This window comes from Zalophus californianus, chromosome 4, assembly GCF_009762305.2.
Source record: "Zalophus californianus isolate mZalCal1 chromosome 4, mZalCal1.pri.v2, whole genome shotgun sequence".
Classification (NCBI taxonomy): domain Eukaryota; kingdom Metazoa; phylum Chordata; class Mammalia; order Carnivora; family Otariidae; genus Zalophus; species Zalophus californianus.
Window position 1 is genome coordinate 126,678,852 of NC_045598.1, and position 22,580 is coordinate 126,701,431.

The 22,580-nt window shown below is 36.9% G+C and overlaps 2 protein-coding genes and 1 non-coding gene across 6 annotated transcripts in view; 1 reads left to right on the plus strand and 2 right to left on the minus strand.

Moving 5' to 3' along the window:
• Nucleotides 1-17,302, minus strand: part of PPP1R42 (protein phosphatase 1 regulatory subunit 42) — a 65,816-nt gene extending 48,514 nt beyond the window's left edge. For 2 of the 3 annotated variants that reach the window (XM_027571084.2, XM_027571242.2), the window contains exons 1-5: nucleotides 17,128-17,302; nucleotides 10,573-10,789; nucleotides 7,221-7,387; nucleotides 5,998-6,136; nucleotides 2,396-2,512 (exon numbers count right to left, since the gene is read on the minus strand). In XM_027571084.2, coding sequence (XP_027426885.1) covers nucleotides 2,396-2,512; nucleotides 5,998-6,136; nucleotides 7,221-7,387; nucleotides 10,573-10,701 — 552 coding nt within the window. In that variant the 5' untranslated portion in view covers nucleotides 10,702-10,789; nucleotides 17,128-17,302. The remainder of the gene's footprint in view (nucleotides 1-2,395; nucleotides 2,513-5,997; nucleotides 6,137-7,220; nucleotides 7,388-10,572; nucleotides 10,790-17,127) is intronic. The other variant, XM_027571163.2, reaches the window with a different exon arrangement.
• CSPP1 (centrosome and spindle pole associated protein 1) overlaps nucleotides 1-22,580 on the plus strand; it is a 266,222-nt gene that overhangs the window by 49,568 nt on the left and 194,074 nt on the right. The gene's annotated exons all lie outside the window — the stretch shown is intronic.
• LOC113917682 lies at nucleotides 11,464-11,593 on the minus strand. Its single transcript, XR_003518323.1, has one exon. It is a non-coding gene; the product is annotated as a small nucleolar RNA SNORA51 (small nucleolar RNA).

Genomic DNA, 22,580 nt, shown 5'->3' on the forward strand with positions numbered 1-22,580 from the left:
TGATAATCTGATTTAAAATATCTACTGGCCCCTTTTCTATTATGTCATCCTATTTAATTTCTTCATAGCCTTTTTCATAATCTCTGCTTATTTATTTTCTGACTGTTCCCTCCCCTGTCTCGTTTTAATGTAAGCTCTTTGAGGGTAGAGACCCTGTCTGTCTTGATCATGGTATCCTCAGTGCCTAGAACTTTTTCTGAAGGCCTAGAGCAGTGCCTGGCACATATAATATCATAAATATTTTTAGTAGATTAACTTGATTGGGATGGGTTCAGGAAAAACTACACAGAGGAGGTAACATTGAGTTCAGTCTTAAAAAATAAGGGTTTGTTTATTTAGACATTTATTATTCGGCTGAATAATCAATAATAATAAAAGTATTTATTTTGGTTACACATTTATCCTGATTATGCAACATTAACATAGCCTAAGAATCACTGTGGGTGAAGTAGCTTGGTCTTAATGTCATTCAGAAAAACTTCCTTTGGGATCATTTGGAGGCTAGCATTTTTGTCCTGTTATCAAACTTTGATTTTCTGTTCAGAGTTAAAAGCATAATAGAGGGGCTTCTGGGTGGCTCAGTTGGTTAAGCATCCAACCCTTGATTTTGGCTCAGGTCATGATCTCAGGGTTGTGAGATCGAGCTCCACATTGGGCTCCAGCTCAGTGCTGCATCTTCTTGAGCTTCTCTCTCTCCCCTTTCCTGTGCCTCTCCTCCCTCTCACCTGTGCTCCTGCTCTCTTTCAATAAATAAATAAAATCTTTTAAAAAAGCATAATAAAATAAGGCTTTAAGAATGACAATAACTGAAATGAATCTTGGTAGTTATAATTAACAACTAATCAGATCATTTAAAATATATTCACCACTCATTACCAGGCATTGTGTGTAGAACCTGGCTTACAAAAACATTTTGGAAAAATACTTATACTGCACTTAAGATTGATGCCAATTTGGGAGACTGGAATTCTCCACTTTTCTCTCCCCAGGAAAAGTGAGCTTCTGTGCTTGGCCACTCTGTTCCCATTTTCCATGTGGTGAATTGGGAATGTAATACACAGCACAAGTCTTCTCTACTTAACAAAAACTTAGACACCAGGCTTTGTCACTTTGATTAGGATCATATGCATGTATAGTGTATTTCATATAAGGCTGTCGATCTATCACAAAATCATATTATTCATACAAATACTGCAAAATCATAGGAAAATTAAATAATTCTCATGAATACAAAATGCCCAGTGGGGAAAAAATCTAGAAGAGCAGTCTAAAACTTAAAATATTTTTGAATGCAGAATTTATCCCATGAACTTCTTATATCCTTCATGTTGTAAGTTGCAACAATTAATCGAGTCATGCTTCCTTATTGGTCTTTTTATTTTAAACATCCATCCTGATTGTTCAGTGGCATTTTGGGTATTTTGGGGACTTCTTTTGTAGTTAAATACATGTAATAGTTTTGTAATTGTCTACTGCTTATAGTAGTTATGGGACTAACTAGGTACTAGATCTGAATTTGGAAACAAGTCAGGGGAAGCTTTTTAAGGTCAGTGGATAGGAAGTAGTTTTGAAAACAAGAGCTCTGTTTATGGGGAAAAGAAGCTTTTCGTTGCTCCTGTGTCTCCAGGTAAAGAAATTATACCACAGCCTACCCCCGTTGCCATACCAGAAACTGTGAGGTCATGGCAGTGGCTCAGCTTACAGATGACTGTTTCCAGCATGCCTTCTCTAGCCACAGACTGAGTTAGTGCCACCACAATACTTATGGAAACAGAATCACATTGTAGTCCTGTTACTTGCTGACTGTAGGTTTTCTGAGCCCCAGGACTGTACCCTTCCTTCCCCTGATCTACACAGAATAGTACACTGTCTGACAGACATGTTGGTACTCAGTACATATTTGAATGAATAAATAATTGAATGAATACAGTATGATATGACATAACATGCCATGAATATAGCTAGTGCAAATTAGAGTAAGTTCAAGATCCAGATACTTGCCCAAGGAGGAGCAGCCAGGAGAGAGCTCAGGTCTAATCACAGTTACTAGAAATTCATTCATTGGGAGATCAGAATTAAGTTGTAAGAAATCTAGTCTCTAGAGGGAAACATTTGATGGAAAAATAATACAGAGAGGAAAAGCACATATTTCCCTCTCAGAAAAACCTCTTTCTGTTGGTGAGGGGTGGAGGTATTGGGGTATGGAAGAGAAAACCAGGTAAAAGGGCAGAGTTATGCAAATAAATATAGTAAGAAGTAGAGACTCATATGCTAGTTTTAGAGTTAATCCAGAATAGTTTTTAAAGTAATAAATTTTATATGTATTTAGAAAAATAAGTACTTTTTAATCACAATTTTGTGTAAGTACTTTAAAAATAATTTTTCTTTACACTACCTTTACATGCAGAAGTTGGTTGTCAACTGCTATGAGCTGATTAAGATTCTCCAGTGTTTCTAGGTCTTTTATGTCATCAATATTGTTATTGCTGATATTCAATATAGAGAGGGATTTCTGTAAGAAAAATAAATTAGCATTAGTAAATAGTCTAATTAAATGCTATATATAGGAACCAGAAATCTTAATCTGTGAAAAATTTTTAAGATTTATCAGTTCAGGCTGTTTTGCTCTTTAGGCAAGAAAATTAAAAGCCATGGAGATTTTGTTTTTATGCTATATTTTTTTCAGACACAACTTTAAGGACTTTAGTAATTGTGATATGACTTATTATTTTTGTCTAAATTTCCTTCATAAGTCTGATTTTCCTCTTCTAGAATATAAAAGAAATTTATAGAAAAAAGAAGCCAGGAATCAAGAAGCAAAGAAAGAGAAAAGATGCCCCCATAAACAAATGATAACACAGTATAGAAAAATGCTTATTTCAGTTTAAGGAAATTATCATTTTGTGTTAACTATCACTAAGATTTATACTTACATAGGAAGAAATAGTTTTTGTCTGTTTTCCTAAATAGGAAAAATGACTAAAAGATTGTCTGGTTTAATTTTTTTAAGACTTTTTATTTATTTATTCATAAGAGATAGAGAGAGAGGCAGAGGGAGAAGCAGGCTCCCCGCTGAGCAGGGAGCCCGATGTGGGACTCGATCCCAGGACCCTGGGATCATGACCTGAGCCAAAGGCAGACGCTTAACCATCTGAGCCACCCAGACACCCTATCTAGTTTAATTTTTATCTTTATCTCTCTCTATTTTCTCTAAGTTTTCTCTTGACAATCCATATGTTCAGAAGGCACTTAAAATAATGATTAGCTAATTAACAAGCAGTATCAACATCAGCTGTTAGTGAGGACATAAATACACAATAGAGCAACACTAAACCAAAGCCATCTTAAAATCTATGGCCTAATAATCTCTACCAAGATTGAGTCGACCCACCAAGGCATCCATAACCAACCTTTAGAAAAAATACTTCTTGATACTTTTTAAGAATTTAAATACAACTTAAAAAATTATGCCTTATATTTAGAATTTTGGAATCTAATTGAATCTATGCAAAAATTGAGCAAGCAAAGATGTTTGTACTGGCGTTTGTAATAAAACTGGCCATCCCCACAGAGGGATCAATTTATTTGGGTCAGTTGAGGTGAGCTGAGACACATTTGATTCTATGGGGAGGATAGGGAGAGGGTAGGATAGAAATCAGATCACTTCTTTCTTTTCCAATTTAAAGGACTGTTTTTCAATTTTTATAACTTTGGTTCACAAACCTTCTATTGCCCTCTGTTTCTGAGCACTGTAAAATAAAGCCAATGAAATCTATAAACACACAACCTGTTCCCTTTATGTCTCTTGCCCCAGAATTGAAGGTAGCGTATCCTAATAAATCCCATTTTGAGAATTAGCAAAAGCCTCCACTGAACCCTCTGGCTTCTCAACTAATTGTGACACCTTCACAATGTAACTGGGTGTCAAGTCACAGTGGGAGCATCAAATCTAGTGCTTCCAGATCTACTTGCTTCTGATGAGGCAGAGCTGATGTAGTGCAACCTACAATCAAATCAGAATCCATCAAGAAAACAATTATCATCATCATGATTCTCTAGGTTGTTTAAAATTTGCCAAATAATTGTGCATGACTCTTTCCTTAGGCTTTTTCCTAATACTATAAATTTTGAATCATAATAATAACCAAGGCTGAAATTATGAATGAATTGACATCTGGATTAGAACCTAATAATTTACATAACCATTCCACATCCTTCTTTTGATCCTTTTAGTACCGTAGAGGCAGGCATTATTATTCCCACTTTATAGCTGCTGAGTCTCTGAGAAATTATATGAGAAAAGTTAGTTTAATCCTCAAATAAATTCTCAACTGTTTGGAACCAGAAAAGACCCCGAATAGCCAGAGGAATTATGGAAAAGAAAACCAAACTGGTGGCATCACAATCCTGGACTTCAAGCTATACTACAAAGCTGAATCATCAAGATGGTAATGGGTAGTGGCACAAAAACAGACACATAGATCAATGGAACAGAATAGAGAACCTAGAAATGGACCCTCAACTCTATGGTCAACTAATCTTCAACAAAGCAGGAAAGAATATCCAATGGAAAAAGGACAGTCACTTCAATAAATGGTGCTGGGAAACTTGGACAGCCATATGTAGAAGAATGAAACTGGACAATTTTCTTACACCATACATAAAAATAGACTCAAAATGGATGAAAAACCTAAATGTGAAACAGGAATCCATCAAGATCCTAGAAGAGAACACAGACAGCAACCTCTGTGACTTTGGCTGCAGTAACTTCTTGCTAGACACGTCTCAAAGGCAAGGGAAACAAAAGCAAAAATAAACTATTGGGACTTCATCAAGATAAAAGGCTTTTGCACAGCAATGGAAATAGTCAACAAAACTAAAAGGCAACCTACAGAATGAGAGAAGATATTTGCAAATGACATATCAGATAAAGGGCTAGTATCCCAAGATCTATAAAGAACTTTTCAAATTCAACACCCAAAGAACAAATAATCCAATCAAGAAATGGACAGAAGACATGAACAGACATATCTCCAAAGAAGACATACAAATGGCCAACAGACACATGAAAAAAATGCTCCATATCACTCGGCATTAGGGAAATACAAATCCAAACCACATTGGGATATCACCTCACACCAGTCAGAATGGCTAAAATTAGCCACTCAGGAAACAACAAATATTGATGAGGATGCAGAGAAAGGGGAACCCTCTTACACTGTTGGTGGGAATGCAAGCTAGTGCAGCCACTCTGGAAAAACAGTATGGAGTTTACTTAGAAGTTAAAAATAGAGCTACCCTATGGCCCAGTGATTGCACTACTAGGGATTTATCCCAAAGATACAAATGTACTGACCCCAATGTTCATAGGGGCAATGTCCACAATAGCCAAACTGTGGAAAGAGCCCAGATGTCCATCGACAGATGAATGGATAAAGATGTGATATATATATATACAATGGAATATTACTCAGCCATTGGAAAGGGCAAATATTTACCATTTATATTGACATGGATGGAACTGGAGGGCATTATGCTGAGCAAAATAAGTCAATGAGCGAAAGACAATTATTATATGGTTTCACTCATGTGGAATATAAGAAACAGTGTAGAGGATCATAGGGGAAGGGAGGGAAAGCTGAATGGGAAGTCATCAGAGAAGGAGAAAAACCATGAGAGACTGTTAACTATAGGAAACAAACTGAGGGTTGCTGGAGGGAAGAAGGGTGGGGGTGTGGGGTAATTGGGTGATGGGCAAAAGGAGGCACATGATGTGATGGGCACTGGGTGTTATACGCAACTGATAAATTATTGAATACCACATCTGAGACTAATGTACTATATGCTGGCTAATTGAGTTTAAATTTAAAAATTCTCAACTGGCCATATAAACATATAGAGTATACATAATGTCCAAATATACCTTTGCTACCTTCCTGTTCCATTATAACTGTTAATAACTGTATTCTTTGTCAGAATACTCAAATGTGGCCTTACTGCCAGAGAATGAAGAGTTCTTGGATCAAACAGAAGCTTTTCTCCAAGCGGAAGCCTCTGACTCTCAACATGAAGCTCTCTTAGTCCTTCTAATCCTTCTAAACCTTCTATGACAGCAATGTGATTGCCTCCCAGATACCTGCAAAATATAAAACAATTTTAAATAGACATTCTGAGAATATCATGGTCTGTAAACATGATAAAAACCTAACAATCACTGAGCTGAGTGAAAATTACATATGTAGAAATATGCAGAATCTTCTTTGTAATGAATCAATGAAAGGTTTATTTATATGATTCTTACACTTAATTTAGTCTAAGAAATAAGTTTATTTTTTTTAAAGTGAGAGAATTGGAATAGTCCTTATTAAATGATCTACCAGTATTCTTTTTATATGTTAGGGTGAAGAATCATCTGGGTAGGTTTTTTTTTTTAAGAATTTATTAATTTATTTGAGAGAGAGAGTGAAAGAGAGCATGAGGAGGGTGGAGGGAGAGGGAGAGACAAGACTCCCTGCTGAGCAGGGAGACCAATACAGGGCTCCGTCCCAGGTCCCTGAGATGATGACCTGAGCTGAAGGCAGATGCTGAACCGACTGAGCCACCCAGGCACCCTCTGGGTAATAGGTTTAAAAATGGAAGATTTTTGGCCCTAACACCAGAGATTCTCATTTGGCTATCTAGGTCAGAACCCCGCAATCTGCATTTTCAATCAGCATTTTCTGCCCCACTCTCTTCCCATTCTGAGGTTCTTAGCCCACTTTTTGGGAAGCGCTAATAATTCTTCCAGTCTGGGAAAGTTGAATACACCAGTCTTCACTGTTGAGTTAAAATCATTATAGGCAGTAAATGCCTTTTTACAATCAAATCAACAGTATCAACTCTATGACCCTGCCCCTTTGAAATGTGTGATTCTGAAAGGAGAGCTCATCTGGTTTCCATGGAAACTTTTTTCACCAGTTGAGTCTTTAAGGATGCTTTAGGTATCCTTATAAGTGGTTAAGACAACTCACCCACCTGCAAAAGAAATGTATTATCAGGCTTAATGAAACAAATTGCCAAGTATTACATGTATAACAGTTTTTTTTTGTACTAATAATACTACAGGAGAATAAAAATTGAGGTCTGTTCCACAAAACTGCAGATAATGGAAAGGCCCATATGCAAAAATATTACTGTAATGATGACAAAGAATTACATTATTTAAAAATAAAAGCACTTACAGTTTTTCCAGTTTCTTTAATGACCTGAGGTTCTCTATACATGAAATACAGTTGTTTTGTAGATATAAATGGGTCAGATTTGTAGCATAATTGAAGTTAGTCATTTGACTAATACGGTTATCATACAAATATAAAACACTAAGATTTTTGCAAGGAGAGAGGTCTTCCTAAAAGGAAAACAAAAACAGGTCATACTTAATATCTCCTGAAAATTTAGAAGTTTGTTTTTGAGAAGGTTTTTCACTTAATCATTCTGCAATTTCCCCTAAGTTTAATATTAAAGAACAGTATTTCTCTGTTCTTAGCACAGTCAAAATGAGTCTCGAATGATTGTAAAATTAGTTCTAGGTTTTAGTATCCTGTAATTATATCAATAAGCAGTTTCCCTTGGAAGCAGTTAGGTTCCTCTGGAAGTTGAAGCATTTAACAAGTTATCGCTTCAACATTATAAATCAGGGTTTTTTTTTTTTTAAGATTTTATTTATTTGAGGGAGAGAGTGAGAGCAAGAGAGAGAGAGCATGAGCGCAGTGGGGGAGTAGGGGTGGAGGGAGAGGCAGAAGCAGATGCCCTGCTGAGCGGGGAGCCCAAAGCGGGGCTCAGTCCCAGGACCCTGAGATCATGACCTGAGATCATGACCTGACCCTGAGGCAGACACTTAACCAACTGAGCCACCCAGGTGCCCCTATAAATCAGGTCTTAATCTTTCTGTAGGATTAGAAGTAAACTTGTTTATGATACTGAAAATGGGAAGTCATATAGCTATTCAAGAGCAATAGATTAATAAACTATGATAATGCTATTGAAGGGAATACTGTTTAACCATTAGATATCTGTTAGTTTCTTTAGTAATATTTTGTAGATCTCAAAATGAAAACAGTACATTCAATATGACCCACTATTGTAAAATTATATGAATACATGCCTAGAAAAAAGATTGGAAGGATATCACCTACATGTTAATAGCGGTTTTCTCTGCATGATGGGTTTATGCCAGTTTCTTTTTATATGTATTTCATAGAAATGCACACCAGTTGTTTTTTTTTCTGATTGAGAAATTTTTATTGATAAGTAACTGTTAGGAACATTCATTCCTCAAGTCTGTTGTCAACTATAATCTACAAAAGCAAATTATACTTAAATTATAATGTTCAACAAAGTGGATTAAACAAACAAACAAGGCAGCCACCAATGAACTAAGCACAATGTGTTTTCTCACACCAGTTACTTTTGAGATAAGAAAATAATTAAAGGTATTTTTTAAAGTTTGCCATTTCTTATGTGGTGGTAGAGTCAGCTAGAGTAAGTAGGCAAGAGGTAAAGTAAAGTTATGCTCAAAAGCACCTCAGGTTGGGGTACCTGGCTGGCTCAGTTGGTGGAGCCTGAAACTTTTTGGTCTTGGGGTTTAAGTTTGAGCCCCACATTGGGCATAGAGATTATTTAAAAAAAATAAAATCTTAAAAAAAACTCAGCTTTTTTAAACAAGATTTTAAAAAACATAACCACATCTTGGGAATTTTAAGTTTACAAGGTGTTCTTAGTGTGAATTTTTTTTTTTTTTTTTTTTTGAGAGAGAGCATGGGTGGGGGGAAGGACAAAGGGAAGGGAAGAGAGAATCCCAAGCAGGCTCCATGCCCAGTGCAGAGCCTGATGTGGGGCCTGATCTCATGACCCTGAGATGATGACCTGAGCCGAAATCCAAGAGTGAGACACTTAACCAACTGAGCCACCTAGCCACCCAGGTCCCCAACTGAATTATACTTGGCCCTTGAACAACATGGGTTTGAACTGCATGGGTCCACTTATACATGGATTCTTTTTCTGTAAATACTGTATAATACTGTAATGTATTTTATCTTCCTTATGATTTTCTTAATAACATTTTCTTTTCTCTAGCTTACTTTATTGTAAGAATACAGTATATAATACATATAACATACAGAATATGTGTTAATTGACTTTATGTTATCAAGAGTTCTGGTCAACAATAGACCATTGGTAGTTAAGTTTTTTAGGAATCAAAAGTTGTACAAGGATATTCAATTGTGTTGGGTGGTAAGATGTTGGGGAGTGGTGGGGTGTTGGTGTCCCTAACTCCTGTATTGTTCTAGGGTTAACTGTACTTTAACTAGTTTGCTTTCCTCCTAAAAAAGATCATCTAAACCAAAGGAGCACTGAATGTGAGGGGACAAAAGAACATTAAATGGAGGCTCTCTGCAGAGGGCAAATCTGTAATGATATGATGAGGTAGAGAGTTTTCTGGGCAATTGGATTCATGGGGAGAAGAATCACTAAGAAACTGGAAAGAAGGGATGCTGGGTGGCTCAGTTGGTTAAGCATCTGCCTTTGGCTCAGGTAACGATCCCAGAGTCCTGGAATCAAGTCCCACATATAAGGCTCCTTGCTCAGCAGGGAGCCTGCTTCTCCCTCTGCCTACCGCTCCCCCTGCTTGTGTGCTCTCTCTTTCTCTCTCACAAATAAAATAAAATATAATTAAAAGAAAAAGAAACTGGAAAGAAATACAGAATAGGAACTTGGTAGGGTCTTTGCAAAAAAAAAATAATTGACAGTTGTGCCTGGGGCTTTGGTATTTTTTTCATTCATTTTGATAAACATTTATTAAGCACTTAATATGGGTTAGGTGCTGTGTTGGATGGGGGGATTTAGAGTGATGTGAACAAAACAGACATCATCCCTGCCCTCATGTACCTTATATTTCTGAGGAAATTTCTCCCATTAGCATTTTATTGTAGACAATGGACACTAATCCAAATGGCCTAAAGGGGTTATTGCTCCTTTTAAAGTTTCCCGAATTAAAGCCAAGAATTAGCTTAACACAGAGAAAATATAGTGTCAGAGTATAGCCAAACAAACATAATCTTGTCTGATATAAATTATAGTATAACTTCCATTTATATAACCAGTTAAATTATGAGTGAAAAAGATTTCACTGTTGAAGTTTTGAAATAAGGTATTTGCATAGTTAAATCTTGCTATCTTGTTAAAAAAAACCTCATATTCCAAAGACCTGGAATTATACAAAAGTATTATCTTTGAAATTATTTTCCAACATACACTTTCAAATCTAGTTTGCTACACTATAGAATATTTCAGGGGGACATATATATTTAGCACATATATTTAACAATCATGATGGTATATTTTATAGAGACTTAGTTTTAATAATTGTAACATCAAAAGCAGGAAATTAAAATGAAAACACAATATACTAATCAAAGTACAGTTAAATAAGTATGATCAAAATATAGTTAATAAGAATGTATTTTTGACACCTATTTTCAAACTTTACATTGTTAATTATGTAAAAATAGGAAATAATTTCAGAATTCTTACAATTTCATCTATATTTTTGTCTGAAAAATTTATATGAGTTATTTTCTTCAGGTATTGTGAAGTGGTTTCTTCTTTTCGGGGTTTAAGATTGCTATTTTTGGCAATTAGATCCAAGGTTAGTCGAACCATGATTTCTCTCTAAATCAAACTCTCATCAGTAGCTCAGTTCTAATACCATGTCAAAAGTAGGTTTAGGCATTGTTTTATGCCCAACTTTCTAAAAATAAAAGAAAAAAAGGAATATTATGTACATGGTAATTTAGGAAAAATTATTTTGACTTTTTAATTTTCTTATATAAAACTATGCGATAAGCTACTTCAGAGACATTTTTAAATACCTAAGAGACACTTAGGTATTTTCTAAGTTTATAGACTTAATTCTTTTTATAAAAAGATATAAAACATCAAAATTAATTAAATATACAATGCTCATTCACTTCTACTTTTAAATCTTTTCCTCTCCCTAGTACTGAGTTTTTACTGTTGGCATCTTTTAAAGGATTTTTTTTTCCTCTCAAGAAATATCATCTGATGTTCTCATGTGAAGACACTAAGGCCCAGAGATTTGTCCCAAACTGCTTAAGGTAGTGGTAGTTGGGAATGAGACCAGGTCTTCTGGCTCCTTTTTTCATAGTACCCATGGTGATCATATTTTCTAAACCCTCAAAACAGAACACATTGTGGAAAAACCTTGAGTATGTACATAGGACAAGGGTGCAAAATACTTGAAAGTGGAGTAGGCTTTGAAATTTTATGTTACTACAACTGTAATCCACAAAGAGGCAACATAAGGCAGTGTTTTTGAGTCCAGACTGCCTGGGTTCAGATTTTGGCTCCACTGCCCCCTGATTAGGCAATCTTGGGCAGGGTACATCAGTTTCCTTTTTTTCCCCATGTACCCCCATTCACAGTACAGACCAGGCAAAGGGCCTGGGCTGAGGTGTATTTGGTAGATTTACTCTGCTTTCTCTTTCTGTACGGTCCATGTAAGAACACAGCCTGTGGTAAGCACCAGGACGCTACGTTACCTCTGTTTCTCATACAGTTAGGTTAATAATGGTACCTACTTCCAAGGGATATTGTGAAGATTACATAAGATAATCATGTATAGAATATTCTGCATGGTGCCTGGTACACAGGTCAATAAATGTTTGCTATCACCAATCATTATTTTATTGTTTTGTTCACAGATAAGGTGAATACTATTTACTTCACTGTTTCACCTGGAATACATTAGGGCTATTAAATAAGGGGAACATACTATTAATTAAATTAATTAATTAATAAAATATTGCTTTATGTAAGAGATCCATATGTGGTCCATAAGTTTAAAGTAACCCATTTTTTTCAATCATCCAGAAAGTATAGCTATTTAAGTGATAAACATCCCAGTTTTGTAAAACGTACTGTATTTTTAAAGTTTAGTTTAAAATTGAGCGTTATTTTCATGTATCTGGAATTTCACCAACCAAACACCTCAATTTGCATCATATTCTGGACATGGAATCAGTGCTTCTGAAGAAAAATGAATTTAGTAGAAGATGGATTCCAATTTGTATTCTCATACAATGACATATAACTACCCAGGCTATATTATATAAAATGCCCACAATAAAATATTCAAAGATATGGCCTGTATCCTTATATACTTCAGAATGCAAAATTAATCTATAGAATAAAATTATGAAATCTTTGTAGATTTTTGAAATTTGCATGAATTCATTTTATAACAAAAATTTAAGATTATTGTTTATAGATCAAATTTCAAACATGACAATAATATTCTGAACAAAGTTTCTAATTAAGTAAAAAAAACTTTTCTTAATATTGCCTTAAAAATATTTCATGATGGGGGCGCCTGGATGATTCAGTCATTAAGCCTCTGCCTTCGGCTCAGGTCATGATCCCAGGGTCCTGGAACTGAGCCCCGCATTGGGCTCCCTGCTCCACGGGAAGGCTGCTGCTTCTCCCTCTCCCACTCTCCCTGCTTGTATTCCCTCTCTGGCTGTCTCTCTCTCTGTCAAATAAATAAATAATTTAAAAAAATCTTAAAAAAAATTTCATGATGAAAGTGTAAAGAATAACACCACACTCATGGATCTACAAACCCCCTTAAAATATAAAACATTATAAATACATTTGGAACCCTTCTATACCTTTCTCCCTATTCTTTTATTTTTAGAGTTTAGAGTTAGATGTCTCTTATTTTTAGAGTTTAGAGTTAGATTCATGTCTTTATACTTTTACTACAGGTGCATGTATACCTAAACAATATATAGTACTTTTTTAAAATATATTTTTACAGTCATAAATGGTACTATTCTGGTTCCAGCTTTTTTACTTAATGTTTTGTTTGTGAGAATCATCAGAGTTGATATGTATAGCTCTAGAATATTTGTATTGGGTGTAACATTCTATTGTAAGGAATTTATTTCTTGTGATGATAGATCTTTGGGTGTTGTTTTTTTCTTCTTTTGCAATGTTGCTTTCATGATTCTTATATACATGTCATTTTTAGCACATGTGCAAGTTTCTTTAGGGTTCAAAACTGGGAGTGCTATTTCTGGGTTGCACATTTTCAGCTTTACTATTAACTGCCAAATTGTTCTCCAAAGGAGTTTTACCGGTGCAGTTAAGAGAGTTCTTACTGGGGCGCCTGGGTGGCTCAGTCGTTAAGCACCTGCCTTCAGCTCAGGTCATGATCCCAGGGTCCTGGGATCAAGCCCCTCAATGGGCTCCCTGTTTGGGCTCCCTGTTTGGGCTCCCTGTTCGGGCTCCCTGTTTGGGCTCCCTGTTCGGGCTCCCTGTTCGGGCTCCCTGTTCGATGGGGAGGCTGCTTCTCCCTCTCCTACTCCCCCTGTTTGTGTTCCCTCTCTCGCTGTCTCTTTCTGTCAAATAAATAAAATCTTAAAAAAAAAAAAGTTCTTACTGCTTTACAATGCAGTCTATACCAGTGTCAGCACTTTATAACGGCTGTCCTTTTGCCAATCTGATGGGTGTGAAGTGATATCTCATTATTTCTGTTTTTCCTCAGATCTTTTTATATGTAAAAATAAAGCAAAAAAGAGATTTGAAAACAGCCAGATCAGTAGTCTTATCTCCTCCTTGTGTTTTAATTTGCATTCTGTAATTACTAGAGATTGAGGGTCTTTTCCTGTTTATTGCCATGTGGAGTTCCTTTTCTGTTAATTGTGGTTTCTTATATTTTGCCCATTTTTGCTTATGGGTTGTGTTTTTATAAGTAATTTTTAGATACTGTATTTTTAACAGATACCAATATTTCATTGATTATATATTTAGCAAATATCTATTCCCTGATTAGTTTGTCTTTTCTCCTTTTTTTTTGTTTGTGTTTAATGGCATCTTCTAAAAAATGGAAGCTATATATATATATTTTTAAAGATTTTATTTATTTATTTTAACAGAGAGAGAGCACAAGTAGAGAGGCAGGCAGAGGGAGAGGGAGAAGCAGGCTCCCCGCTGAGCAGGGAGCCCGATGGGGGACTCTATCCCAGGACCCTGGGATCATGACCTGAGCTGAAGGCAGCCGCTTAACTGACTGAGCCACCCAGGCGCCCCTGGAAGCTATATATTTTTAATGTGGTCAAATGTATCATTTTTTTGCTTATGTTTTATGTTTTTTGTGGCTTATTTAGTAACTCCTTTCCTATCCACATTTTAAGAGAAAGACCTTTTTCTTTTTCTTGTAGACATGTTTAGGTTTTGCTTTGCACACTTTGTCTGCATTGCTGTGATCTGAAGCAGCAATCAGTGGTCAGAGGACAGATCCTTGATATTTGGTGGCTAGTGTGCATTTTGCCCATTTTGGCTTCTGCAAGCTGTGTGTATAAGGTGCTCCAGAAACCCCTGCGTAGCTTTCTGCTCTGGGGTCGGGTGTAGGGGATGAATAGTTGCTCTAGAGCTGAAACTGACCAAAATTTATTGAGGTTTATTGTCTAAGTCTTTCCCTGGAAGTTGTTAGCCTTCAGTAGACTCCAGGTTCTAAAGTATTTACACCAGACAGATTCTGTCAGTGCAGTTGTTGTGTAGGTGGGGAAACAGATGCTTCCTACTCTGGCATATTCCCAGAATCCTCTCCTCAACTCTTTCATATACATTTTATTATTTTTTATTTTATTATATTATGTTAATCACCATACAGTACATCATTAGTTTTTGATGTAGTGTTCCGTGATTCATTGTTTGCGTATAACACCCAGTGCTCCATTCAGTATGTGCCGTCTTTAACACCCATCACCAGGCTAACCCATCCCCCCACACCCCTCCCCTCTAGAACCCTCAGTTTGTTTCTCAGAGTCCATAGTCTCTCATGGGTCATCTCCCCCTCCAATTTCCCCCCCTTCATTCTTCCCTTCCTACTATCGTCTTTTTTTTTTTTTTTAAACATATAATGTATTATTTGTTTCAGAGGTACAGGTTTGTGATACAACAGTCTTACACATACATTTTAAAAGTAACTTGTCATGTTCCATGAAAAATCCTGTCAGGATTTTGTTCGGAATTGCATTGAATTTATAAACAGTTTGGTGAAGCACCAACGCATCTCTAATATTGAGTCTTCTTTTCCATCACTATGGTATGCCTCTCTATTTTAGGAGTGCTTCTTTAATGATTTTCAATAGTTTTATAGTTTTCTTGTAATTAAGGCCATGCAAAATTTTTTTGGTCATTTTCAGGAATCATATATCTTTGTTGATACTGCAAGTGACATTTTTTAGGAATTACATTCACTGGAGCTAGTGTGTAGAAATGCAATATATTAAAAAATATTTGGGGGTGCCTGGGTGGCTCAGTCGTTAGGCGTCTGCCTTTGGCTCAGGTCATGATCCCAGGGTCCTGGGATCGAGCCCCACATTGGGCTCCCTGCTCCGCGGGAAGCCTGCTTCTCCCTCTCCCACCCCCCCTGCTTGTGTTCCCTCTCTCGCTGTGTCTCTGTCAAATAAATAAAATCTTTAAAAAATAAAAAAATAAAAAATATTTGAGATATTTAAAATATTTTTAAAATATGATTTTACTATTTTAAAATTTTAGAACTTTTTCTGGAAATTTCAGATATCATTTTTACACTGATAACTGGTGAAAATGCACATCTTAAAGTGGTTATATACCCCAGGATTTCTTTCTTACAGTGGAGGCAGGTAACTGCTGTACAGGTGGCCATGCACGAGCAAACCTGTGCTATGAAGGGGGTGATGCCCTGTGGGGGTGATTTTTACCCGTGGGAGACAGGAGCCACAAATTATTTATTCTCCCTTCTTTCCCCCATAGACTTTTAGGAGACAGAGCCATTTCAAAAGGTCTCAGTGAAAACAGCTCTGGTCTTCTGGGTTATATACTGAGCTATATTTGTTATCCTTCCATCTCTCTCTCATTCCTTTTTTCCTTCTCTCCTGCTTCCCTGAGATTACAACCCCCCAAAAAGTGTTATCATATGAGTCTTTGCTTCAGGCTCTGTTTTCTAAACTGGGTTAAAACAGATAAATTTTGGATCATCTGAATCCTCATGAATGACCATGCTATAAATGGATTTTGTCTCTAGGTTCCAGTACACAAACTGTTGTTTGTATAGAAATAAATTTAATTCTCTAAGATTATTAGAAAAGCAAAGGGGCAGAGGTAGTATATAAATGAAATATTTATCAAGGAGAGGCCAATGGACCTCATCAACAAGCTACAGGAAAACTTTCCAGGGGCTTTTCGAATATGGAAAGGGAGATAATTGAATCAACCTATAACACACAGTAAGAGAGACTTCACTGAAAAGAACCTGCATTGTAGCAGTCAAATCCACAAGCGAGGATTTAGTTTCATCAAAACACCACCATTCATCTTGTTAATGTAATATTAATTTAAACTTTATTGGTATTGAAGTTTGTTTTAGAGATACTGTAAACTTCGGGTATTTAAATTGAACCTAGTTTGGGTTTGGACACATTTTAGAACATTATAATAAAAATAATTATGTCAACACTTATGGGGTGTCCTTGCTTTTCTTTAAAAAGAGGTTCATTATTTTCTAAAGTTTGAGAAACAGCTTTTTCATAATTTTTCACTACCAGATAACTGTTATTTCAGGATTCCTCTTGCCTAGGATATCTCTATCTCTCCGGATTGCCAGTGGGGGACAGCTTAGAGCTGCTTTACAGGCTCTGGGAATCCATTTTAGTGGACCCTTTGCCTTAATTTATCTCTTGGGGCTCCCACAGGCTACAGGCGTGGATGTTTCCGAATTTAGTTTGTATATTTCCCTTAGCGAGCCCCAGGCTCACTGGCTTCCCAGTGCTCTAAATCGCCGGTCTGGCTCTCAGGCTTTCCTTTTCAAACTCAGATCCGTTGTCACAGATCCCGCTCCCTCTGCTCGGCGGCCACCCCTCCACCCGTGTCTCTCTTCTGGAGCTGTTTCCCAGCCTTGCCTGATTCTAGCTATTTGTTTAAAATACAAAAACTTCCAGAATGATTTTCTGGAAATTCTAGATGTCTAGAGATAAGGCTTAGGAATTTTCATTTTTAACCAGTGACCCAAGAAAGTCTTACTGGCAGGCAAGTTTGAGAGACGTGGCTCTAGGGTCTCCTCAGTCCCCACGCTTCTTCCCTGAAGGCACCTCACCACTTGCGGGATGAGCCGAGTCTGGAAGTAAAGTTTGTAAATTTCTTTGGCGCAAGGTTCCTCAGCGGCCCGGGTGCGGTTGCCGAGTGACCAGACGCTCTAGTCAGGGCCACGGTTTCCGGGAAATCTCGCGATGTCTCCGGAAGCGCCTTCCGCTGTGGCCTGGCGCAGGTCACTGTGACGCGGCGGTGGGGGGTTGATGGTCCCTAGACAGGGTTCGAATGGAGCCAGTTAGCTTGGTGAAGCCGTGAGGCGTCCGTCATATGAGCGTTTTAGTGAACCAAACAGTAGCCAAAACTGTTTTTGGCAGGGCATGATTTCCCCCTACCGGATTATCCTTCTGTCAGCTTTGAATGTTTCAGTGCCCAGTAGCAGACCAGGGAATTGAACCAAAGTACAGCCCATACTCCACCCTTTACTCGGGTAAAATCTAAAGCCCTTAGGGTAATATTCCAGTTCGTTCATCACGATCAGCTTCACTGCTTGCTTCTTGCCCTCTATTCTCCAGTATTTCAGTCTCACACTTGGCCCAATATGCCCTGTTTTAATAGGACACACCTCATTTCCTCAATTTTTATTTTCCCATTTGAGTTTCAAGGACCCAGCTTGGAATTAGCACATCCTTTCTGAAGATTTCCTATGTACTCAGTCTTGTTAAGTGGTGGTCTTTTCTGCCCCCCAAACAACTAGGATATATTAAATTCTTTAGCAAAGCACTTAACACATTACTATGTATTTGTTACTCACCCATTGTCTGCAATAAGATGGTAAATTATTTGAGGTCAAGGATTATGTCTTTAACTTCTCTATTCTCTGGCCCTAGCCAAGTGCCTTGTACATTAGCAGTCACTCCATAAATGTTTGTAAAATGAATAATTTATAAATGAAGGAGAACAACAATAGAGCAAGGAACTGACATTTACAGTGGAAAGACTGGGGCTCATTAAGGATTTGGTGAATTGAGCAATCTGGATGTAAGGGACAGTGCAAGCTGGAAAACAGTCACAGTTGTGATTTTAGTGGGAAAGGGGTTGGGGGAGAGGATGAGGGATGGGGTTGGGTATAGGCAATAGTGGAAAGTTGTCATTGCTGTTCCTTGAGCAAAGAAACATCAGAATAGAAGACTGTTAGAGTTGCAAGGCAGCTTAGAGCCCATATGACAGTCCAACTTGTCATTTTGCAAATAAGGAAAATTCGAGGCCTAGAGGAAGGAAAGAAATATGTGAAGGTCACATCTGAGGTGGCAGAGAGGGAATTTACCCTTGGGCTCCTGATTTCAGGCTCAAGTCCCCTTTCCTTGTACCTCACCGACTGTTAAAGTAAGAAGAGCCTAGTAGGAAAGATGGGGGGATACAGACAGATGAACCCTTACCTCATTCAGAACATTGTTGCTAAAATCCAGTTGTGAGGGAATTTTGGCCTGGATTAGGTTGAAGGCAAAGGGGGTGGCAAGGAATGAACAAATTTAGGAGGCATCTTGAAACATGGTTTAATAGAAATTGATAGGATAAAAAGGGAAGAAGAAGTTGAAGATAATTCCTGGGTGTTAGCTAGAATAAAGGAATGATAGTGGAGAAAGAGGAGAGGTGGCAAGTAATTTGAGGGGAAGTGGATGAGTTTGGTTTATACATGTTAAGTGTGGAGTGAGATAGGTTTAATAGTTTCTAGAATAGAAGTAATCCTTGAAACCATGCGGTCATAAATGGTAGTGAGGGAGAAAGTAGGGAAAAGAGAAATAAGTCAATAACTATGCCAACTAGTTTGGATGGAAGAGGGAAGCAGAGTTGGTTAACGTGTCAGAGGCAGAGTCATCAGAGATGAGATTTATTTTGAGAACAAATAATAATTCAGTGATTCAGAAACTAATAAGTTAGATTCAGATACTAGGGTAAGAGTTTGAGGAGGAGGGGTACCTAAAGAATAAAAAGCTATAAAAGGATACAAGAAAGTAAAAGAATGATTAAAATAATATGACTAAAATACTAGGGCACAAATCAGATGCCCCTTTTACTTGTTTTGTAGGTCATTTATTTAGGAACCAAATAAATTTGGTCATTTATTTGGGTCATTTATTGGGAATGTAAGCAGGGCTGTTCTCTGTTCTGTGTAGCACTCACTTGCTGCTAAGATTACTTTGCTGGAAACATGTTTAGCAATACTTCATTAAAAATCAGTTGCTCTGTTAATCATTGTTTTGTAACAGTTTCATATATCATTATAAAAAATATCTCATTTGTGGTAAAATTGTATACACATTTAAATGTCTAAAAGGATATATATCTGCATCTATGCATGTAAAGATTTAGATGTAGATCTATGTAGATCTATACCTCTATACCAAAATATGTAATAATGGTTATTTCTTGATGGTAGGATTATGACTGTTTCTTTTTTTTTTCAGTAATCAGGGTTTTAAAAATGATAAAATTATTATTCTGAAAGTTCATTTTGGATTCTGACCTTCATGAAATTGGAAATCTCTTTGTGACTGCTAATATTTAATTAATTAATCTTTTAAAAATTACCAAATTATTAATTAGTTTTTTTAAAAGGCAAAAAGTTAAGCTTAAGGGAAAGTATTTTCTCATTAAGATGTGAAATATAATTCCTGTCTAGTGGCACACAGTGTTAAACAATCATCTGTGTATTTTCCAATGTGGCAGAAATTTGGCAGACTACAAGAAATACTTGTCTTCAGTGACACACTTGTAAGTTCAGTGTAAAGTACTCTAAGATTTACATTTTGACAGATGTTGGTAAATTTGTGTTGTAAAAAAAAATGTTGTGAAGTCTTGAGAGTCATTTTAAAAGGCACTTTTGGAAGAATAGTGCTACAAAGCACATTTTAAAGTCTCCACTAGAGTTTCCAAGTAACTTTAGACAGAAACACACTTTTTGTTTCACATATTGTTCTATCTATCTTTGTCAATTAGTATATATTTCCCAACCTTCTAGAGTACATATTATGTAGCCCTGTGTGAGACCCTAAGCAAACTTTTTTAAAATTTTATTATGTTATGTTAATCACCATACATTACATCATTAGTTTTTGATGTAGTGTTCCATGATTCATTGTTTGCGTATAACACCCAGTGCTCCATTCAGTACGTGCCCTCTTTAATACCCATCCTCCCACCCCCCCTCCCCTCTAGAACCCTCAGTTTGTTTCTGAGAGTCCATGATCTCTCATGGTTCGTCTCCCCCTCCGACTTCCTCCCCTTCATTTTTCCCTTCCTGCTATCTTCTTTTTTTTTTTTTTAACATATAATATATTATTTGTTTCAGAGGCACAGGTCTGTGATTCAACAGTCTTACAAAATTCACAGCGCTCACCATAGCACATACCCTCCCCAATGTCTGTCACCCAGCCACCCCATCCCTCCCACCTCCCACCACTCCAGCAACCCTCAGTTTGTTCCCTGAGATTAAGAATTCCTCATATCAGTGAGGTCATATGATACATGTCTTTCTCTGATTGACTTATTTCGCTCAGCATGATATTATGCTAAGCAAACATTTTAATGATTACTTTCATTAAGAAACCAACAAATTAGTGTGCCTGGGTGGCTCAGTTGTTAAGCATCTGCCTTCAGCTCAGGTCATGATCCCTGGGTCCTGGGATGGAGCCCTGCATCAGGCTCCCTGCTCTGCAGGAAGCCTGCTTCTCCCTCTCCTACCCCCCTGCTTGTGTCCCCTCTCTGTTGTGTCTCTTTCTGTCAAATAAATAAATAAAATCTTAAAAAAAACCCAACAAATTAAAGGGCCTAGATATGTATATCATCATATAATTTTATACAGAAAAATTAGCAGTTATTGAAGTTAAATTTTTTTTGTCTTGACCTTATAGATCAGTAAATATTAGTGAGTATGGTAGGCAGACTTCTAAGATGGTCTCAGTGATCTTATCTTATTCATATTCATGCTCTTGTGTGTTCCCTTCTCCTTGAGTATGGACTGGTCTTAGTGACTTTTTCTAACCAATAAAACAAAGCAAAGTTGATGAAATATCATTTCTGCAATTTTGGCTTGCACTCTTTGATAGAGCAGACTGTCATTTAGGAGAGCCCCACATGGTAAGGAACTGAAGATGGCTTCTACCCAACAATGAGGAACTGAGACCTACCGTTTAAGTTTGGAAGTCAATCCTGCCCCAGTTGAGCTTTTAGATGAAACCTCATCCCTGGCCAATACCTTGATTGCAGCCTTGTGAGAGAACTTGAAGGAGAGAACCTAAATTCCTGACCCATGAAATCTGTGAAATAATAAATGTGTATTGTTTTAAGCCACAAAGTTTTTGGGTAATTTGTTAATGCAGCAATATATAATACAGGAAGCAATGGAAAATTCTCTTAGGGAGGGAAGATTTGCTTAGAAGCTTGGGACATTATTCCCATTTTCATAGGATATTTGGAGAGGAAGCTCAGAAGAAATAAAGTGACTATAGGAAGTTTTAGCCTAGCTAGAATGAAAGCTTTCTTAACAAGTATCCATTTATAGGAACTGTAGTTGTAGAATCAGTACAAAGGAAACCCTTTGTTTATGGATGAGGCAGTTTCCATTCAGGGTACCGCTCCTAATTTCTGTAATCGGGGGATGATTATTTAATTGAGAGCTTCATGGTCTTCTAATACCATGATGTATACAATATGGGCACCAATAATAAATAATTTTTTAAAAACTTAGTAACTGATTTCTTATTTTTAGTAACTGATTTCTGTCATTTATTATACAATATATTCTATAAATGTAAATGATTATTACATAGGTTATATATAAAACAATCCAAGGCATTTCTTCTAATTTCCAGACCTATGTGTGCAAGTGGCTGCTAGACATTCATTTCACCTGGAGATGAATGTCTTAGAGACAATTAAAACTGAAATTGTCAGAAATGGACCCAGTTCTATTCTGTACAAATCTGATCAGCCTCCTCCAGTTTCTATCTAGCCAACAGCCAATGAGGAACTGAGACCTATTGTTTAAGCTTGGAAGCCAATCCTGCTCACAATCCACCATACTACCCAAAATGGAGCCTGGGAACCATCTCCAGTATTCCCTCACATACTAGTAGTACTCACACAATCAGTCATGAGATTAAGTCCACTTAATCTCAGAAACTACCTTCAAATCCAGCTGTCTCTCCATTGCCGCTTCATTACCTAAGAGTGGATATGAAAGGACTTTATTAAGTTCTATTATATTTTTAAGCTTCTATTAATTTTAATACACAAAGACTTTTTCTCAAATTCTATTCTTAAAATTCTAGTATGTTTAATATAAAAAATATCTTTTCTAGAGTGGTTCACTTTCATCCTCCACTACAGGGTCAAATTGTAATAAATATAACATGTATGAGATGTGACTAAATTGAGGGATCTAA